The sequence below is a fragment of the Gopherus evgoodei genome, chromosome 1 (genome assembly GCF_007399415.2).
Source record: "Gopherus evgoodei ecotype Sinaloan lineage chromosome 1, rGopEvg1_v1.p, whole genome shotgun sequence".
In the NCBI taxonomy this organism is placed as follows: Eukaryota; Metazoa; Chordata; order Testudines; family Testudinidae; genus Gopherus; species Gopherus evgoodei.
Window position 1 is genome coordinate 269,669,168 of NC_044322.1, and position 22,232 is coordinate 269,691,399.

General features: G+C 48.6%; 2 protein-coding genes across 9 annotated transcripts in view; both read left to right on the top strand.

The window, feature by feature from the left end:
• Window positions 1-4,396, top strand: part of TRIOBP (TRIO and F-actin binding protein) — a 36,988-nt gene extending 32,592 nt beyond the window's left edge. For 6 of the 8 annotated variants that reach the window (XM_030545863.1, XM_030545893.1, XM_030545913.1 and 3 more), the window contains 6 exons: window positions 40-151; window positions 755-914; window positions 1,191-1,304; window positions 1,567-1,653; window positions 2,638-2,801; window positions 3,634-4,396. In XM_030545863.1, the coding sequence (XP_030401723.1) occupies window positions 40-151; window positions 755-914; window positions 1,191-1,304; window positions 1,567-1,653; window positions 2,638-2,799 (635 nt within the window). In that variant the 3' untranslated portion in view covers window positions 2,800-2,801; window positions 3,634-4,396. The remainder of the gene's footprint in view (window positions 1-39; window positions 152-754; window positions 915-1,190; window positions 1,305-1,566; window positions 1,654-2,637; window positions 2,802-3,633) is intronic. The other 2 variants (XM_030545882.1, XM_030545873.1) reach the window with 2 other exon arrangements.
• A 10,621-nt stretch (window positions 4,397-15,017) lies between these two features.
• On the top strand, window positions 15,018-17,407 carry LOC115642450 (histone H1.0). Its single transcript, XM_030545954.1, has one exon. The coding sequence runs from the start codon at window positions 15,439-15,441 to the stop codon at window positions 16,018-16,020; it is 582 nt and encodes a 193-aa protein (XP_030401814.1). The 5' UTR covers window positions 15,018-15,438; the 3' UTR covers window positions 16,021-17,407.
• Window positions 17,408-22,232: the final 4,825 nt, after the last annotated feature.

The window sequence follows — 22,232 nt, forward strand, 5'->3', positions numbered from 1 at the left end:
GGACACTTAACTCCACGTCTCCTTTTCTCCTCCTCCTAGCAATCGAAGCGCTGAAGAAGGTGCACAAGGAGGAGCTGAATAGGGAGCTGGGCAGGACACGCAGTTTCCAGCAGAGTGGGTCAGGCTCGGAGGCCCTCCGGAGACAGCACCAGTAAGGAGTCTCTGCACAGTCCCTTCTGCCCAGTTCCCTCCATGTGGATGCTGCCCAGACCAGGCTCTGTGCTTGCTAGGTCACTCACTTTTAGGTAGCTCTTGCCCAGTGGGGCAAGTTGGAAGGGTGCCATTCCCTTCAACATTGGACTGAAGAGTGAATTTCTATATGCCATCCCTCTCTGCCTTCCAGAGAGCCAACATTAGCTTCTAGCCTGCCTCCTAGTGCTGCTTCTGGGGAAGGGGGTGCGCGGGGGGAGAATGCAATGACCTGAGATGCTAACCATGCAGATGAGAGCAGGATATCCCGTCTCCACTAGACCTGAACAGGCTACTGTGCTCCCTGCTTTCTCCCATTAGATTCTTTGCTTCTTTCCTCTCCCACCTTCAGTGGGTTCCCCTCCTCTGATTACCAGCTGCTTAGAAGAAGGGACCCTTCTGAGTAACGGTGGTGGCTGTGGGTGACAGCCATGTGAGTGTGGGCAGGGGCAGCAAGTGTTGTCCATAGCCGGGGTGGAGACCGGTGTTGGTGTGAGAGTGGGCCCTGGGAGGAGGATGGGGGCATCCTGCTTCTCTAAAGTGATGTTCTGAGTGGCTGTGGTAGGTTGGACGTGGACTCTCTGAAGCGGGAGCTGCAGGTTCTCTCCGAGCAATACTCCCAGAAGTGTCTGGAAATCGGTGACCTCACAGAGAAAGCAGAAGAGCGGGAACAGATGCTGCAGCGCTGCCAGCAGGAGGGGAAGGAGCTGCTCCGGCAGAACCAGGCAAGAGACACACTTGCCCAGAGGGCTGAGCCTTTTGCACAGCATGCTGGAAGATCCCAGGGGGCATGTTCCCTCTGGAGCCAGAAATCCCTTAACAAATGAGCTGTGCTGTCCAAAGCGAAGTAAGAGATGGAGGGGCCCTTTTAAGCTGGGGTTGGGGGAGGGGTAGAGCATCTGAGGAGAGAGCAGCATGGGCCTGGCTGGCTCTCACCTGCATGTGGGCTCTGGTTTGTGGGAGTATGCGCAGTCCCCTGATGACTCCGCTCTGGCCTTCAGGAGCTGCAGACATGCCTGTCAGAAGAGATCCAGAGGTTACGGACCTTCATCACCTCACAGGGCACAGGGGATGGGGCCTTGCACAACGGCGAGAGGAGCTCCTGTGAGCTTGAGGTAAAGAGGCCTGCTGGTGCTGTGTGCTGCTGCTCCGCTTCTGCAGCAGGCATGGCACAAGCTGCAGTGCAGGAAGTTGCTATGCAAGCTTCCCCCACTCAGCTCTGCCACTGAGTCTAGCTCTAGATCTGCAGCACTTCCTGGCCTCATGCTCCTGACTCTTCCTTCCCCATCCCCCCCAACGCCCCCTTCTGTCCTGCACTGATGTCATATCTCTCAGCTTGGTCCCTGGAGTGTCTCTTCTCCTCCTCCTCCTTCGCAGGTGCTGCTTCGAGTGAAGGAGAATGAACTCCAGTACCTGAAAAAAGAGGTTCAGTGTCTTAAGGATGAGCTCCAGATGATGCAAAAGGTACCATTTCCTGGGAGCTGTTCTCTCCTTCCCGGGGGTTCGTTTTATCTAGGGGAGGGATGTGAAGACCTCCCTTAAGTTGGAGGCAGGAAAATGATGGGGGAAAGCAAGGACCTGGGAAATCATACAGAGCACGAATGCTGATTAGGAGTGGTTTGGGTCTCCTATTTCTGTTGGATTCACTTTGGTTTCCTGCCACTGTTGGTCATTAACCCCTGGAGCAAGGGTGGGGCGTGCACGCACCCAGTGTCGGGAGCCCTTCTAGGTGGGGGGAAAAAAGTGAAATCTGGCTAGAACTCCATTTTGTCTGCTTTCCTTCCCCTGTCCTTGACTGTGTGTCGGCCCACCTACGTCCAGGCCTCCCCATCTCCCTCACCACAGCGTTGACATTAGAGAAGGGCGACCTCTACTGAGGGTCCTAATGCTCCTTCCCCTGGCCAGGGTGGGCTTGCTACATGCAGTATTCACCATTGCTGTGTCAGCGTCTGTTCTAAATGGCCCAAGCAAGATGGCTTCCACCACTTCCTGCCTTAGGAGACTTTCACAACTGGCTGGCCCTTGCCATTATGGGAACCTTCCTGAGATCGAGCAAATTTCCTGTTGCTCCTAGGCACACACCCCTGCACAGGTCCTCTTCTTGGTGGCTGTAGACAGCTGTCTACTCCCCTAGCCCCCACTCTTAATCCACCTGTAGCTGAATAGCTTCCAGAAACCAGCCCTACCAGTCTGCAATGACATGTTGCTCTCTAGCTGCCCGGCCTCTTGTCCCCTTCCCCCTGTCTCTGAACAGCCAGTCTGAGTTGATCTCTGTGGATGCCATGCCTGTCCCATCTTGTGGGGGTCTCTACTGGGCTCTCACTGCTTGCCTGGCTGAGGCTCAAATTGACACCTAGGTCTTGTTCTCTCTGGCTTTCCTGATGGGAGCCACCCTCCCCTGGGATGAATACCAAGAGCTGGGTGGTGACTCCTCGCCTTCCACTGCAGGATAAGAGATTTGCCTCAGGGAAGTACCAGGATGTCTATGTGGAGCTGAACCACATCAAGCTGCGCTCGGAGAGGGAGATTGAGCAGCTGAAGGAGCACCTACGCCTGGCCATGGCAGCGCTGCAGGAGAAGGAGACGCTGCGCAACAGCATCAGCGAGTAGAGGTGAGCGGCCAAGGGCCATGAGCTGCGCTGTGGGGTTGGCACAAGCCCGCCTGCAGCAGGGATGAGTGCAGCTTATGGGGCCGGAGGGGGTTGCAGTTCCTCCAGTACCAGGGGGCACTCTAGGGCAAGGAAGGACTGTCCTTGTAGTGGGACCCCAGGCATGGGCTCTGTTGTTCCTCGAGCCCTTTCGGTCTAGGCCAAAGTTGTTCCCACTCAGCCAAACACTCACCCTGCACTGAGATGCTCTGGGCCTCTCCTGACAAGGGCACTGTAAAGAGTGGGACGGGAGACGGGTGAAGGCAGAGGAGGGGGAGTAGAGGGGGCAGGGGGGCTGTTCAGTTGTGAGTCAGGAGCAAGTGCTATTGCCTGTTTGATGCTCACTAGATCTAATCCAGTGGAAATTTTCCCCTCTTTGTGGTTTCTCATCCTGCTTATGCCCCCCTGGCAGAGACTGGGACCTCTCAGGACTGGGGAACCCTGCTCTCTAGGCCCTGCTTACGCCTATTGGTGGGTGATGTGAGGCATGAGAACAAAGTGGCGAGGAGAGGGAGTGGTAACACCTAAGTGGTTGTCACCCTTCCTGTGGGCCAGGAGTGTTGCCTGCACGGCCGCTGCAGAGAGAAGGGGACCAAATGCACATGTGGGAGGAGTACCTAACAGGGGATCTGAATTGATCTAGGCCCCCACGGCTGCAGTACAAGCAGTGTCACTAGCTGGCATCTTGGGGTACAAATGACCACCTGGATTTGAGGAAGCCCTGGAGTTCTGGGGCTCAGCGACTCTGAAGTCTTTTAAGCCATTTGCTGTGACACTCTCCTTATTTTCTCCTTAGGTTTGTTTTGCTTGATTTCTCACTTGTGGGGAGGTGGTGGCTGTATCCCATCCATTGACACCCCCTCAAGGAAACCAACTCCCATGTCTTTCACCAATCCCCATCCCATGCGCCTGCGTATCTGAGCACATCGTTTGGACTGGCTCCTATGTGCACCTTCTTCAGGATTTTATATGTGAAAAGATATATTTTATAGATACTTCACTTTTTTTTGTTTTGTGGCTGGGGAGCGTTTTAAATCTACAATATCTTTTAACCAGCAGCTGAAGACCGAAGAAACACAGCTGTTGCTCCTGCCTCAAGTGCTCCTTGTGGGGTGCGTCTATGGGGTTGCGAATGGCCTTCACCCCTCTTATCTTCCCACTCCTCCAGTCTGCTTGGATGTGCTGGAAGGACCATGCACCATGAGACAGACTGTGGCTAGCCATACGAGAGAACCAACGTCCTGCACACGTTCCCCTGGACCACTGAAAGCAGAGATGTTGGACAGAGCTGCTCAAGCTGTTGGGGACTGTGCTCTCACTCTGTGGACTGTATTGAAGGGAGGTTTCGGTACCCATGGGCCATGTGAATGTCCCAGGGCAAGGCCAGTCCCCTGGAGGTTTTGGAAGAGCCTGCCTCCTGCTAACACACTCCTGAGGAGGACCAGGGGACTCTGCACGCACCACTGCTGCGTCCGCTGGAGCCAAAAAATGAAGGCGGCGGCTGCCCTTCCACACAGTTAATAGTTTAACTTAATAAAATCTTCAGCTATCCAAGGGGACTCTATTATAATTATTGGATTGGAGGTTGTCCCCTCCTGGAGCAGGACTGTCCCTGTCCACAGCACCCTTAACCTTCACAGGGGGGCCTCCATCCATACCAGGCAGAGTAGGAGGCTGGGTTGCAGATCGTGCCTGAGGAGTGGGGCTCTCTTCTAGGATACCTAGAATCCAGCAGGCAGGTGGTGACTAGATCATGAGCTAGCTGCTGGTGGGGGAGGGTGCGTGTTGACTTGACTCCCTGCCCAACTTTGCTCCTGGGCCCCCTCGCCTACTTAATATCATCTAAATCCTGCTTCAAAGCCACATGCATCCCCAAGTCTTAGTACAGCTACACAGGAACAGGCATCACAGTTGGCCTATTTGGCAGCCAGGCCTCAATGGAGGAAGCCCTTTGTGAGTGAGAGTTATTGCTCTGCTTCTTGTGGTTTAACCCATTCAGCTCTGCCTTAAATACTGCAGCCAGAAGCAGATGGTATGGAGGGCAGGGGTCTAGGTGGATTTGGGCTCCCTAGCACTATCTGATGGAAGAACCAGTTTTCACTTTCCTGCAGACATTTCTCCTGGGTCCTGCCATGACAGCCCCTGTGCTGGCTGGAAAAACAAAACTAGGTAGGAATTGAACTTGGAGATCAGCTATGGGGGCCCTGAATATAGAAACACATAGAAATAGTCTCATGTCCCAGAATGTGCAGTTCTCCCTTCCTTTCCTGAGCTGTCTGAAATACCGTTGTCCCATGTGATGCTCTGACAGAGGCATCTGTGTAGTCAAATCAGGGCTGTCAACTACACCATTCAGTGGTGGTCACCTCCAACATTCCCTTACAGTTCTCATTCTCAGTCAGATCTGCCTTTGAACCTACATTTGTCTCCTGGGAGAGGATATTTTACTGCTGGTCTGGGAGTCTTGAGCCCTGCTGGTGTGAGCAGGTGGTTCTGCTTGCTCAGGGCTTTCTTACACTTGGATGCAGAGCAGGAATACTGACCAGCAGTTCCACTCCGCTCCACGAGCATTGAGCTTGTGGATGGAGTGAAGGAGATCATTTCATACCCCGTACCCCCAGAAAAATCCCCAATCTGGTTGTCTAAGGAAGTGAGAGGATCCCCCTCTGTCCAGCCTGAGAAGACAATAAATATCTTTCCACACACAAGTGTGGTGAGAGGGAAGATCTACCCCACTGATTCCTCAAAAACAAAAAACCCCATGTCCACTTTCTCCCCACCCATACCAATAAGAGTATTTTGACTAAATTGAGTGTCCAAACATCGCCTGTTTTGTTAAACTGATGCTGGATTTATTTTTTACCTTTTTTTTTTTTGGGGGGGGGGGCGTGTCTCTCAATCTGTTGGCACAATAAAAAGGGAGAATGGGCAGTTCACCCCCTACCCCTTCCCCATCACCAGTCCTTTGAAGGATGCAAACCAGAAATATTTAATTCCTCTCCTCCCTGCCGCCCAATCACTTTGGATGCCACAGATCACTTATTGGTGTGAAAAGCTGATGGCTAGATCTGATGAGATACTGGTAACTGCTCCTCACACTTTCAGCCCACTCCCCTGTTGACCAACAGGTGAACTCTTGGGCTGTTGTTCAGAAAACAGAGCTGTGGTGCTGAGACCCCATGTAAGACTCCATATATCAATTGCAGGGGTGAGGTGCCACATGCTGGAACTGTGCTTAAGAAGGGAACATAAGGCATTAACAATTGGAGGGAGAGGTTACATCAGTTCGTGCTGAAAGACCTGAGACACCCTAACCAGCTAAATAGGTATCCAGGCCCAGATCTCTCGGTTCTGGACATCCATTGAAGTCAGTGGGGCTCAAAAATGTTGGTGGAGCTGGGCACAAATCTGATGCCAAAAGTTCCCTGAGCCAACTCTAGTGCTCGGCTTGCTAAAAGGGTAGGATGGAGTGGCATGGACAGGATGAGATGAAAATCTAGTGCTCTATCAGTGGATGCGTTGCTTGGTTATAGAATGATTTTGGGGTGTATTTGTGCTAGGCTTCCTCCCCCAGCTGGGTTCAGGGCTGCCCTGATCTCTCCAGCTCCCTTTGCATTGTGGTTGTATGTGTGTTATCTGCTAATTTAGTTGTAGGTGAATTCACCCAAGGGTGTCAGGTGTGCAGGGAGCAGCAAGGGACAGTTGTGCACATGCTCACTTGAAGTGGTCAAAGTCTGTGGTACCGTCATTGATTTCTTGGACTATGGAAACTGGTGCCTAAAGATTGTGATAAGCATTTTGTGGGCCCCATCTCAAATACAACTGCTTTAGCTAATGACTTCCTTTTTGCCTGTAAAGACATCTGTGTAATAGAAACCAGTGATGCAAGAGGAAGACTGCTGAGCTGCATCCTCTTCCTTATTTGAGGGGCTTAAAGGTAGGTCTGGATTCTGCCTGTTCTCATGTCTTTGCTTATGGGACTAGATCTTGTTGATATATTAGCTCTGCACTGCTCTCTCATGTACCAGTCTCTGGTCTTCAGAGCAACCCTCTGCAGTTCCTCTCCTGTTGAAGCAGGGCCTCCTGTGAGTGACACGTTCTTTAACAGCAGCAGTCTTCTGTTTTGGGCCAGCTCTTGCTGCAGGCTCCTCAAAACGAATGAAAGCTATTTAGTCACAGAAGCAGTGTCCAAAATCACCCTTGGCTCATCTCACTCCAACTCAGCCAGTCCTCCACCTCCTTCCCCTGCCCCCACCCAGCCATCTTTTCCTGCCACTAGGTTTTATATAGCAGGAGCGGGACAGGGAAGGAGAGATCTGTTTCAGGCAGAGCTTGGTCTAGCGGATGCTGGGGAACTTTTGTCACAAACTCAAGGTATATCTTCCTGGCTGGAGGGGGCTGGCCCTATTAAGTGCAGTAACAACAAATAAGTGGCTGATCCAAGGTCCATCCTGTTGGGACTCTCAACTCCTCTTCTCCTCGCCCTGCTCCCACCCTTAGTGCTCTGCAGTGAAGTCAACAAGAAAACATATCGTTCCAAGGCCCTGTGCTGACATCCTAAGCAGGAATGTGGTCATTCCTGAAGAATGTTGGCATGTTAAATAAGGAGATCCTAGGTGGATTTTCAGTGTAATTGATGATTGTCTCTGCTGCCATCTGCTGTGCTGAGAGAAACTGAGAGGCCTGGAGTAACGGAGTTTTATCAAAGTCCACTAGATTCAGCCTTGAGGAGACCATTCTGATCATTTAGTCCAGTGGTTCTCAAACTTTTGTACGGGCGACCCCTTTCACAGAGCAAGCCTCTGAGTGTAACCCCCCCCCCCAAATTAAAATCACTTGTTTGTATATTTAACACCATTATCAATGCTGGAGGCAAAGCAGGGTTTGGGTTGGAGGCTGACACCTCATGCCCCCAACGTAATAACTTCATGACCCCCTGAGGGGTCTTAACTCCCAGTTTGAGAACTCCTGCTCTAGTCTGACACAGGCCTTAACTACAGAATTCCTTCTGTGAGCCTGATATCATGTAGTTCAATCGCAAGTTATCTTCTAGAAACGCATTCCCTCTGGGAACCAAGCTGAGGAAGAATCAACCAAATCTCTTAGCAAGGTGTTCTTGTAAAAGTTAATGTTCAGACTGATAAGCATGCACTTTAGAATTTATTTTTTTAAAGTCATTGTCATAACTACTCTATTCCACCACTACTCTCTATTAAAAGTGCAGCTCTTGTACCCTATTTAGGAACACTTCATTTTTAACAAAAAAAAATTGTGCATGGCATGAGGCCTAAGCAACCTGAGCTCTCTGCACTCAAAACCCTGAACCACATTGAACTGCTTAGTGTGGGACATTAACAGATCATGTTAACATAACTGATTCTCTAGGCCATTGGTTCTCAGTCTTTCCAGACTACTGTACCCCTTCCAGGAGTCTTAATTTGTCTTGCATACCCACAGGTTTCACCTCACGTAAAAACTACTTGCTTGTGAAATCAGACATAAAAATACAGAAGTGTCACAGCCACTATCACTGACAAATTGCTTATGTTCTCATTTTTACCATAATTATAAAATCAATTGGAACAGAAATATTGTGTTTACATTTCAGTGTATAAGTACATAGAGCAGTATAAACAAATCACTGTCTGTATGAAATTTTAGTTTGTACTGACTTTGCTAGTGCTTGTTATGTAGCCTGTTGTAAAACTAGGCAACTGTCTAGATGAGTTGATGTATCCCTGGAAGACCTCTGTGCATCCCCAGCTGTAAACAGACCTCTGCTCTAGGCCCACTTCTTCCATCAAAATTAACACAGCAGTAACAAACTATATAGTTATGCCAACTTGGTGGCATGATCCCAAATGTCATTGGCCAGTTGCATTCCTCCATTGAAAAGGCCTAGTTGTCATCGTCCAAACAAAATTTTTTAAGTAAAACCATGTGGGAAAAAGGCACTTAGCACCCCACTCCTCAATGTAAATTGGAGGGAGGGGGTACTCACTACTTCTGAGGAAATAGTTCCTTCAATGAGTTAGAATCCTAGCAAAAGAAAAAAAGCCCATCACTCAAAGATATGGACATTAATAATGAGCTTGCCCTTTCCTCCCCTTAATCCACTCACAGACACTAACAAGTGACCTTTTGTATCTCTTGATCTCAAAAGGCATCAGCTGCTAGCTGCCACATCTTCTGCAGACTTCATATAGCACAATTAGTGTGCCATGTGTGACAATTATTTAAAAAGGGAAATACCCTTATTTTAAGTACTTAATCTGAGGCAATATAGTAAAAAGGGGTGTAGGGAAGGAGAAGAATGTAACTCGTGTCTCTTGGATTAGTTAGAGAGTTGTCTACCAGAGGGTTTTGGCTGAAGAATGTCAGACTTCTCAACCACTGTAGATTAGCACCAGCAACCCTTGAAATCCTCACATGTGGGGATGCACATTTAGATCACATAATTCTTCCTTATCTCAGAGATGACAGCACTGCACACCTAGGTCCTGTGCTACCACAATTAGACAGTTCATTGACACCGAGACCAAAGTCCAATGCAGCCCACACAGAAACAGTAGATGCACATTTTCTTGATGCTAAAACACCTGATATGATCAGGCTCTTGCCATCAAGGAAGTTTCAGGTATTGAATTACCAAAGCACAAGATCCATCGGTGGCATGAGACACATACCTCCCTCTCTTCTTCCTCTTTGTGCTCCAAGGAACAAGCAACAGAGCTGATCCCTGTAATCACATACTGCCACATGGTGGTGATTGCAGCTGAGAGGTCAAAGAGCTTCTTTGGGATGGCTGCGCTTGACCCTATATCTAAGCCTACCATAGGGGATGATGAGATAAAGTTCCCAGGCATGGGCCTTCTGCTGGACATGTAGCCCACCTGGCTGCTGGGGCCTGACTTATTAGACTGGAAGGCTGGTTCCTCTGGATGGTCAGCAGGGCTGCCGAGAGTGGGTTTGAGTCCCCCAGCAAGGGCAGACCAGCTAAACAGGACCAACAAAGCCGGGCCCTGGTAATTTGTACCCACTTCCTCCTCCTCGTCAGCTGATGGTCAGTACTGGGAGCAGTGCCCTCACTGATATTTCCAGAGGGGGGGGGGGGGGTGGTGTAGAACTGCCTTTATCTAGGCAATTGATGAAAGGCTAGTTGGGAATGTGCCCCTAATTAACATGCTCATTTATTACAGACCTCTTGCTTCTCTTTTGATGCCACTGTTGGGAGTTAGTAGATTTGGTCTTAGTCATGGGTCAAAAGAGACACGATGCAGAAGATGCTAAAAAATGTAAAAGGGGTTGAGGGGGAAGTACTCCATGGAGCCAAAACACTGGCAGATTCCTAATGCTGGTTATCCTAAAACCTTAGTAGCAGCATTTTGTCTTACTTACATTAAATATCCCTGAAAGGTGCTGAGGAGGTAGCACCTGATGCCTTTCAGCTGCTGCTTTTAGCTGTTCTTTATACAGCCTGGTGTTGAGCGCATGAAGATACAGATGCTGTGTGCTTGCTCGCCCTAATGGACACTGCTCTCCAGAAGCCCCAGCTAGATGCACTTCACCTGCAGTATGATTCTGCCAAGACCAAGCTCTCAACTCATTCAATGGAGATGGCAAAATTCCATTCCGAACTATGGTCTGGGGTCTGAATTTCGCACTGCCTACTGTTCACTAGCTGTACCACAACTCCCTCTGCTGGCAATGGGAGCTTTACACAAAGATCAAAGGTTAGATATGGATGTTAGGTGGTATCTAAACTTTATTTATTTGGTACCTTCTTGTCATTCAGCCTCACTCAGTGGGGGAGACAGTGGCATTTTGACGAGCACTGCTGTTTAAGCCCTTTGGTCTTTGTGGCTCACCCTGAATTTTTGTGCAGCTCCCTGGTTCTTCCCTGTACCAACCCCACTAACATTCCATTCACTATTTTGAGCAATATTGACATAGCTAATGTCAATATTAAGTGTTTTCATTAGCCTTTGGCATTGACTCTCCATGGAGATTAGAAAGGGGCCAGGGTGTTATTTCAGGTGGGCTGCAGGCTGAGGAAAGCAAGTGTGTCAGTTATACTCAGCTCCCAGTTGGTAAAGGTTTTCTTTGCAACCCTGAGAGCTAGAAACATAGAAAAACTCAAATTGTACATCATCTGAATACATCACGTGAACTATGTGAATACATGAAGCAGGCTCTGCATTGAGCCAAGGCTTGAAAATAAGTATTCCTCCAAGATCAAAATACTCTGCATTCAAACAGAAAATAGAAATCAGTAAGAGCATCACCTACTACTACTCCTTCCAGCAGGGTAGAGAATTCCCTGCTATTGTCAATTTTGTCTATAATTAAATATTCATGATTCTAAGGCAAAGAAGACTTGAACAGAGAGTTCAGTACAGCTGAGGGTGCAATGGTAGGAAGGGAAAAGTAGTATTATTAGATTTATTTAAAAAGAAGATGCCAGATGTCCCTGCCATGAACTACATAAACAAAATTAGATTTTGTATAAAACACCCAACTCTTCTCCCACCTATCTGATGAATCTCAAAGGCCCACCTCCATAGCAGCCCACACAAATAGGCATGTCTTGCAGTATATTCTGAAGTTCAATAATCCTGGGCTATTTCAGACCGGAGAGGAAGCCTGTGGCGGCACAGAGGCTGCTCACAGAAACCACCACCATCAGCCCCTGCTCTTTTAAATCAAGGAGGATCCCACACAAATGCCTTCACGGCTTGCAGTTGTGTGGCACAGAGAGAGAGAGAGAGTCTCTCTAGCAGCAATATTCCAGCCCATTTAGGGCTTTATAGATCAAAACCTGCAGTTTAAATCAATTTAAAAAACAACAGGTAGCAATGCTGATCATAAATCATCAGTGACACAAGCTGCCAACAGGAAGCCCTGCTTTTATAGATGACGGCTGCTTAATTTTTGTACCATCTTAAATTTCCAGATAGATCTACTGCTATGTGATCATCCAACAAGACAACAGCTTGGGATCCAATACAACCCCTGCTGTGCGAACACAGGTAATGTGATGGGAGCATAGTCTCAATCAAAGGAAGGTAGGATTACTTATTGCATTTGTGCATTTTTAATAAATAATGGGCATGCCAGCTTTGCACCACAGGTGCCTTATGTACTACAACTCTATTCCATAAGTTATAACCAATGGCCATGCATTAGATCACAAAAGTATTGCCTGAAAACATCACACAAGGACAGTATATACTGTGTATATATAGTATCTTTGTATCCTAAACATGATATTGTGGCTCAGTATTAATCAGAAATAACGCTTAGCTTCTATTTTTCATACAGTAGCCTTCGATATCCTTGAAAGGTCACCCTAAGCAGCAGCACGGCCACGGGATTTGTTGCTTAACGCATTGATGAGAATACTACGTTTCCCACGATGCAGTGCTTGGGCGTCCTACGGTGGCCTGTAGTTAAACTCAGGAATCCTTTATCTATTCGCCTCTTTAAATGTTAATCAGCTGACTGAAATTCTTCACAGCGGCTATGGCTACCTTCCACGCAGGATTATTAATAGGTTAGCGTGAGTGATTTTAAATTGAAAAGATTAGAGAGAGAGAGTAGTGTGCTGTTGTTCCCTGAGTGCATAACACAGAACGATATCAAAGTATATCTCGGTGAAGTTTTTTTCTTTAAGCCTTGAGGATCTATTTACAATTTCCCCTCCCCCACTGAAATAATTCCTGTTGTACGCATAGCCATCACGACTAAAGACATAAATAAACATGGGGAAAATACTGTATAAATTGATCTCCCCTCCCAGAAGTTTGCCTACCTCAATGTTTAGCAAATACCTTATTGCATTTTGTTTTTTGTTTGCAATGCATTTGATACAGTTTTTTGCATTGCGGCTCGTGCATAAAAATTGGATTTTCCATCCCTCTCCACCGTTTATTTCCCCTTTCAAATGGTTTCTGTTGAGGTTCTTTGCAAATAATTTGATGCACTACTTTTCCACCCCTGTAATACTTTTCTGTTTGCTGCTGCCGTTCTATCTACATTTTCATTGTAGCACAGCATGTTAATATAGACTAATTTGCATGATCCACTCCAAGATGAATGGTGGGTTAAAAAAATTTATTTTATTTGTGTAAATCTGTTGGTCTTTAAAAAAAAATCCCCTCGTATTTAATAAACTGTCACATACGCGTTAAACTGCTGCTAAAGTACATTAGGCACTAGATGCAAATATAGTTGCTGAATGAAGCAACAGCGTCCGCCGTCTAATCCCTGCGTGCCTATTGGTAAAGAAACTGATCCACAATTTGGATCAGAATATTTTAGGAGGTCAGATCCTACCTCTTCTCACCTAATAATCTCACTTTTGCCTAGAGCTCACTGAATAACTTTTCTCCCCTTAAACTATCGAGATGCACCTATTAGGTTCTTTCTCTGCTTCATATATTTATTTATAAACCATGCGTGCACCTCTCCCCTTCCCCCCAATTAAAATAAACACCCAGCTGAATTAAAAAGGAGAAAGCTATTAGATGGGGTAGACAAGCACACAAAGAGGGGGCTGGAGAGAAACAGATATGGACATTTCAAGAACAAATGGTTGATTATTTAAATCCTGTATCTAAATAAAATAATTATTCCTGTGCATTGTTTATAAACTGACAAACTATTTGTCTGATTGTTCCCTATGTCATACCCTGTCATTGAGCTGGGAATGGTGGGTCCCGACCTGTGGGTTCATATGAGTATGTATATATATATATTTGTTTGGTGGTTGTTTTCGTGTTGTTAGGACTCCAGGTTATTTTATGGCTATTACAAAGTGTTTCACATGTATTTTAATTCTCTCCATCTCAAGTGACTCGGTACCATAAGGTCTCAGATTTCAGCCCCGCACCTCAATTTTTGCGTCCACGATGTTATTTTATATATATGTTATAAAAATAGAAGAAAAAGGGGGAAGAAAAAACAACCTATCCTTCCAGCAAAATGGCGATGGCACGTACATTTAATCTCCCAATAGCAATTACACACTTTCCCAGAATATGTATGTAAATTACAGTTACACTAGCGATAATCTGCCCCTCTCCCAGTCCCAGTCTCCCCCTCCCCATGTCCCCTCAAAGAGGGTGGAAATATGTTTTGAAACGATAAGATCGATTCCTCACTAAAAACTGCAGGAGGAAATAAAACAGCCCAGGGTTGCCCTAGTGCAAGTTCCCAAAGCAGTTTTTGGGGGGCAAACGGGATGGGGGGGCAGGTGCAGCCCCAAGGGTACCTGGCTGGGTGTGTGCGGAGGGCTGGGGTAAGGTATGAGGTGTGTGGGATGTGTGCCCCCCAATTTTTTCTCCATGGCAGCTGGCTTTGTTATTGTTCAGGAACCTGTGCCCAGTGCAGTGGGTTTTGGGGAGAGGGGCAACTGAGAGAACCCCCCTCCCTGCCCCGGGTGTCCCCATATAGCTCAGGCATGGGTGGGGCATGTCCCCTGCCCGTGTGCCCCCAGCCCCAGGCAAGGGGCAGCCAGGGGGACTCGGGGGGAGGGGGATGACTGCAAACTTCCCATCTAATACCAAAGAAAGTTTTGCAGAGCAGGAGTTTGGGGAGGGGGCAGGAGTGGGGGTCCCGGGGCTGGGGGCAGGAGGTTCCCCCCGGGGACCCCCCCAGGCTTGGGGGAGCCACCCCTCCCCCCCTCCCCGGCCAGGTCGGGCTGCGCCTCGCCTGGCTCGGGGCTCCCTGTGTTAGTTGGGGTCTGTTCCGGGGGCCCCCGAGGGGGTCCCGGGGCCCGCAGCGGGCCGGGATCGGGGTCTCCCGGCGGCCCAGACCCGGCCCTTGCCCCCGGTGGCTCGACCCGGGCCGGGACCCCCCGGCCGCCCGGCTATGGGGGCGCAAAGGGGAAATGTGGCGGGGCCCCGGCGGCACCCGGCGCCGTTTGGGGCGGCCTGAGCGGGCGGGAGGCGGCGGCGGCGGGAGCGGGGCCCGGCGGCGGGGAGCCCAGGGAGCGGCGCAGCCGGGGGCGGCGGCGGGGGGGCGCGGGGCCGCCCGGGGAGGGGGCAAAGGGCCGCTTGGGGCGGCGGAAGAAACACAGATGTCGGCGGCGCGGCGCCATTCGGGGCCCTGAGCAGGCAGCCAGCAGCCCTGTCCTCACCGCGGTCCGCGCCGCGGCGCTAAATACCCGGATGCGCCGGCTGCTGCCTGGAGAGCCAGACACCGCGCGGGAGGCGGAGAGGAGGCAGAGCCGAGCCTGCTGGGGGGGACCGAGACCCGCAGGCGGCGGGAGGGGCGGCCACTCACAGCCTGACACGGGGACCCAGGCCCTGAGTGACAGACACAGAGGCACAGAGCAGGCCCACGAGGGACCGAGCCACAGAGAGGCACCCGGGCCCGCCACCGCCAAGAGGGGACGCCGGTCGCAAGGGGCGAACCCATCTGCCCGTTGCAAAGAGAACCCCCGGCCAGTGCCTGTTTCACAGGCCGGCCTTCTGCACGGCCACTGGGACGAAGCACCGCACGTGGGGAGAGCATCTGGGAGCCAGCGGGCAGCGAGGCGGCTTGAGGACCCCGTGCACAGGGGTCATCTGATTCCCTTGACCTGGAGGGAAAGCAAAAGATGACGGAGAATTCCGCCTCAGCCCCCGCCACTAAGCCCAAACGGGCCAAGGTGGCCAAGAAGTCAACAGATCACCCCAAGTACTCTGACATGATAGTGGCCGCCATTCAAGCTGAAAAGAGCCGGGCTGGCTCTTCTCGCCAGTCCATCCAGAAATACATTAAGAGCCACTACAAAGTGGGGGAGAATGCTGACTCCCAAATCAAGTTGGCCATCAAGAGGCTGGTCACCACTGGTGTCCTCAAGCAGACCAAAGGGGTCGGTGCGTCTGGCTCTTTCCGCCTGGCCAAGGGTGATGAACCCAAGAAGCTACCCCCAGCTAAGAAAACCAAGAAGGAAGTCAAGAAGGCCACGACACCCAGGAAAGCAGCTAAACCCAAGAAAGCTGCCACCAAGTCCCCAGCCAAGAAGCCCAAAGCTGCCGCCAAGAAAGCCAAAAAGAAGCCAGCAGCTGTGCCAAAGAAAGCCAAGAAGCCAAAGACTGTCAAGGCCAAGCCAGTGAAGGCATCAAAGCCTAAAAAGGCAAAGCCATCAAAACCCAAAGCAAAGTCCAGTGCGAAGAAATCAGCCAAGAAGAAGTGAAGTGCAAGTCTGGGATCTTCTTTCTTGGACACTCTTCTTCACTTCTACTTCTGTAAATAGTTTTCTCCTTTATTCTCTTCTCTCTTTCTATTGCAACTTTATAAAAGACTGGACTATTATTTCCCTGAAATAGTTAAAATGATTCAGTTACTAAAAATAACAACAAAGCAGTGCTGAGACTTGTCTTATAAGTGTTATTGGTTTGTTTTTTCTTCTGTTGTAATCTTAGAGCTCTCTCTTTTTTTTAATGTATGAAATACTTATTTGTGTCTTGGGAGCGAGGGAATCCATGTTGGATAAAAGGGAATTGAGTTCCCCAGTCTCCTACCAGCTCCAGGGTTTCATACAGGTAAATTAGCTGTGCATGGAATTTGCCCATGCCAGAGTATGGAGACAAAGATCCCTAAATGAAGGGGGTCTGAGAAAAGTAATTATGCTGGAAGATCTCGACCACATAGGATTAATTGCTGTAGCATAAATTACATTTTCTTTAACCTCAGTCTGATGGTTCAGCATTTCTAATGACAGGGAGACCAGCTCATGATACATGTGGTGTGTCTTCCCCACCCAGTGAGAGGAATGGGCTGGAGTTGGTCATCTGTCCACCTACTTTGCTTTTTTGGGAGGAGGTTGCCTTTTAACTGAGAGGCTTTAAACGGGGATCAGTGGAGATTTCCTGGTGGGATTTGCAAAGTGGATTTTTCCTAAAAAGGATGGATTTGCAGAAAATCATGGGTGATGGCACTGAAGTGGAAACAGAGGCGTGAGGTCTCATTCCCCCACCCCCTCAAAAGAAATGAGAGAAAAAAGAGGTTCTGCTTCCAACTGCGTGAGAAGCATCGTCCTAATCCCTCCAGAGTCTAATATCTTGTGGGTTAAGAGAAGGGGTTAAGAAAACCATCCCTTCACCACTGACCTGGGTTCTCTGAGTGCTTTCTAACTCTGCAGTGACCACTTCCTGATCCATAGCTTTGGTATGTAGCCATACATCTACAATAGAAGGCACACGATCGACAGTTTCTTTAGGTGTGGATTTTTTTGATGGGAGGGGGAGTGGGGAAAAAAAGAAACGTCACCGATACTGAATCTGTCAAAAGTTGCTTTGTGGAACTGGAGCTGTGTACTGTTATTGCTTCAGATGTGAGGGAACAGGGAGGGGTGGTTGGGAGGGCAGTGTGGAGGGGATATTTCCAATATTCCAATAAAAAACTAAAAAGTATATTTGGTGGGTTTGCTGTTTAAAACCAAGTGAAAATCTCATAGGATTGACACTTGTTCATTTTATTTTGTAAGTGTAATTTGTGCAGGAAATAATTTGCTGTCTTTGTAATTCTAGAATTTAAAACAACAACAGCAAATAAATAGAGGAAGGTTGAAATTTCCCTCATTCACTGTTGTCTTTGTATTCTTTAGTATTTAAAAATACACAGGCTGGAGAGGGGAACACGGGGAGAAAGGGTTATGCATGTGTGCACACATGCTTGGCTGGTAAGGTGTGATTCCTCTTCCAAGTTGTAAAAACACTGATAGCTCTCTGGTATGTAAGGGGTGCTGAAGGGATAAGGAAAGCTTACTGGTGCCTGAACTATGGATAAATCCTAGACCTAGAGCATGGGGTGTCACACAGGGTTGGAACAATTGAAAGAGATTGGGAGGGAAAGCTTCCTTCAGTAAAAAGGAGTGGTGACAAGGGGCATTTCACAAGCATAATGCCACTTGGCTTTTAGATTGACAAACTAGGTATCCAAGCCAGAATACCCTGAGCACAGAAGGTGCCCAAATCACCTTCCATCTTTCCTGATTTGTCAGATGGACTCTGCCACTGAAATATTGTCAGTGTACTAAAAGAATCTTTTACTGCATCCGAGCTGGCTGTGGAAAAGCAGATTGTGAGGCCATTGCTCTGGCTCTCTGTTTCTGGGGACCATTTGTACAATTTTGCCAATGCTTTTCTGTCCTGACCTGTGCTAGCCTTTGCTATTCCAAATCTTGGCTAGAGTGGCAGATTTAATAGTAAGAAGGGTCAGCAAATGCTGACTGCCCCCTCCCAGTCTGGGTCCCCCATCTCGCTCTGCCAGTAGCAGAGAAGCAAAAAGGTGGAGCCTGGTCCAGGTTTAGATTGTATTCCCCCACCTGCCATCACATGTCCTACAGTCATTAAAATAAACTCTCACCTACCCCACCCCTGCAGTCATCTCTCCTCCGTTCCCCTCCTCCCCAGCTCTATGCTTTGCCATCTGCTCTCTCTGGTCTGGACTGTGCACCCACCAGTTCTGCTGCCTCCTAGAGCAAGGACAACTGCTCCCACCAAAGCCAGAACTGCTGTCGTAGGAGCCAGTGAGCCATGAATCACTGGTGCTGCCACGAGAGTCGGAGTTAGAGCTGCTAGAAAGAGCCGCCTTGCTGGTTGCTGCTGCCCACATTTGAATTTGCCTGGTCAGTTGGAGGAGAGGAGGGGCCTCTGACCATTGGTGGTACCTGCTAATCAGAATTCATGGTAGAGCCACCATTTTGGAGGCCTCCTTCCCCAGGCAAATTCAAAAGTGGGCAGTGGGGACCAGCGCATTGTTCTTTCTACAGGTTCCACAGGCTGCAAACAATGGCAGCAGCCTAGGCTGTGGCTGAGCAGTGTTGAGCCTGCAGGGGTCCTCCAAGTGCATATGTAATCCACACACCTTCTGGGTGTGGTGTTCTGTCCCCTCTAGTGGCACTGAGACCACTTAAAGAGAGAGAGGTAAAATGTAGAGCAGGGGTCGGCAACCTTTCAGAAGGGCTGTGCCAAGTCTCATTTATTCACTCTAAGGTTTCGTGTGCCAGTAATACATTTTAACGTTTTTAGACGGTCTCGTTCTATGAGTCTATATTATATAACTAAACTATTGTTGTATGTAAAGTAAATAAGGTTTTTAAAATGTTTAAGAAGCTTCATTTCAAATTAAATTCAAATGCAGATCTTATCAGTTTAGTGTGATCCTTGCCCTTGCTTTTCCTTGCTGAGTTTTCCAATGTCTGGCACGTATTTGGATATTTTAAGCTTCACCCAGGCTTCTGAGTGTTCAGTTGTTAACTGGCTCCAAGAGGGACAGAGGACAGATTTCATGTGTGAAAATACCTGTTCCCACAGGTATGTGGATCCAAATGCCAAAAGCATTGCAAACACAATTTTCTTCAAACAGTTAAATTTCACTGGCAGGGACATCTAGCAGGTCAGAATAGAGGCCCCATGATCTCTCTTGGTAGCTTCAAGTGCACTCTGCAGATCTCCAAACTTTGATGCCCACAATTCTGAGCTTTTTAACTGAATGAGCTGCATTTCGAAATCTTCAACACCCACCCACTGAAATACAGACAAATCCAAGTTGCATTTGTTGAACTTTTCAGGTTTAATTAGAAAAGAAAGCACTGGGCCAAATTGCTGGACATCTTGAAATCTATTAGAAATTCTGATTCCTGTTCTTGCATGTACATTCTAATCTCAACGTCAAACGCAGTGCCCTGTTCCACGTGTCGTGACAGTGATGTAAGCAGCAAATCAGGACTTAAAATATCTCAGCACAGTGGCGCTGGAACAATTTTTAAGGTGGTGATGCTGAGATGTGCCCCCTCTTGCCTCTGTCTGCACCCCTCACTGCCCCAGGGTGGGGCTAGTGGGCCACAACCGGGGGTGACTGCAGAGCCCTGGGCAGGCGGCTGGGACCCCAGGCCAGCAGCAGAGCCTCCTGGACCAGTGACCGGGACTGGCAGCAGGCTGAGCGGGGCCAGCAGATGAAACCCCGGCTGGCAGGGGGCGAGCGGCCAGTATCCCAGGCCAGCAGCAGAGCCCCTGGGACTGGTGGCCAGGACCCGGGCAGTGTGAGTGCCGCTGAAAATCAGCTCGTGTGCTGCCTTTGGCACGCGTGCCATAGGTTGCCTACCCCTGCTGTAGAGGCTCAAGAGGTCCCAGGTTCAATCCCGCCCACTGATGACCGGGGTCTATTGGTGTTACACATGGATCCCGAACAGCTGCACCACCTGTTCCTCTGCCATCTGCCCCCTCCCACTTGATTCTAGGGCCCCACTCTCACAAGTAATGTAGTCAGTCACCATGGCAAGGGAGCAGGGGTCCTCCTCCTGCTTCAGGGCAACTGCATGAGTTGCATATGTCTACACTCTTAACATCTCACCTAGCCCTGGGGTCCCACCCACCAACCTGTCCTGCTCTGCCTTTGCAAACTTCCCACAGCATTTGAGCATGCCCAGCAGTGGCCGGGAGTAGAAGGAATTTCCTAACCTTTCCAGAGTGATAGCCGTGTTAGTCTGTATCATCGGATGCATGCAGTGGAAAATACAGTAGGAAGATATATATACACAGAGAACATGAAAAGACTGGGAGTCAATCGGTCATTACACAAAACATCTACCAATGTGATATATGCCATCATGTGCCAGCAATGCCCCTCTGCCACATACATTGGCCAAACCGGACAGTCTCTATGCAAAAGAATAAATGGACACAAATCAGATGTCAAGAATTATAACATTCAAAAACCAGTTGGAGAACACTTCAACCTCCCTGATCACTCGATTACAGACCTCAAAGTCTCAATTCTCCAACAAAAAAACTTCAAAAACAGACTCCAATGAGAAACTGCAGAATTGGAATTAATTTTCAAACTGGATACCATTAAATTAGGCTTGAATAAAGACTGGGAGTGGATGTCAATTCCCCCCCCCACACACACACACTGTTACTCACACCTTCTTGTCAGCTGTTGGAAATGGGCCATCCTGATTATCACTACACTTTTTTTCCTCCTGCTGATAATAGCCCACCTTAATTGATGAGTCTCATTATAGTTGGCATGGCAACACCCATTTTTTCATATCCTCTGTGTATATATATCTTCCTACTATATTTTCCACTGCATGCATCCAGTGAAGTGGGTTTTAGCCCACAAAAGCTTATGCCCAAATAAATTTGTTAGTCTCTAAGGTGCCACAAGTACTCATTCTTTCTACCCTTCCAGCAGGGGTTGCAGCCACTGGGCATGCTCCAGTGCTGAAGGAGCTGCTGCTGGGAAATGTATTTTATTTCCATAGCCTTCTCTTGCTGTGGGATACTGAGAGGCGTGTGTGTCTGCCTGTTCCAGCCTCTCCCACAGCACTCTCTGCAGCCGTTCTCCACTCTGGTTCTGCCTGTCACTGCTAAATTCTGCAGAGACAATCAACATTTTTTTAGGACTACCCTCACAACTGAAGGATAAATTAAGAAGCACAAAAATACACTCTATTTAGACCTAGACTTACAACTTAGTTATTCTCACACACTGGAAGATGTCTAAAAATGAAAACCTTAAACACACATACATGTCTGGTTTTAGAAAGCAAAAAGACATTTATTACAAACTGCCTCCAGAGAACCTAAGCAGCGGAAACGATCATTCTTCTTTGAGTACAGTACTTTCTCACGTCGATTTCATGTTAGCTGTGTGTGCGCCACATGCCCTGCCGCCAGAGATTTTCCTGCTAGTTGTATCCATAGGGCCAACTCTAGCATCCCCTGGTGGCCTGCACTCATGCACCAGTATAAGGGGCGCTGCTGGCCCTGCACTCCTCCAGTTCCTTCTTACTGCCAGTGATGGCTGATAGAACAGTCCTCTTCTCTTGCTTCGACAAGCCTCCCCTAGTAGTTTACAGATCTCTTCTTGTAAATAGTTAGTAGTTGTCAGTTCTAGTTCTTGTTAGTTAGCTAGTCTCCTTAAGGGATGTTGATCCCAGGACGGGGCATGCCCTGATTCTCAGGCTTCAAACCATATGCAGCCTATATTAACCCATGCCAGTGCTGGAGAGCAACCCGTATTCCAGCTGCCAAAAGTACTTGGGGGAGGCTCACATCCAAGATAAGTGCAGGATCTGCAGGGGCTTCTGGCCGCATACCCCAAAATATCATTTTCTTCAAAGACAAGATCTGGCTGCTTCCACGCCCAATCTTTCTATCCAACATGGTGTTGCAATTTCACATCGACCAAGACATCTTTCTGCTGGTCTTCTTCCGAAAACCTCACAAGATAGAAGAACAGTGTCTGCATTCTCTGGACATTAGAAGGGCCTTAGCCTTTTACATTGACAGGACAAGACTCCTCCGCAAATCGACGCAGCTTTTTGTTGCGGTAGCAGACAGAATAAAAAGGCTTCAGGTGTCAGCCCAGAGCAACTCGTCCTGGATCACGGTC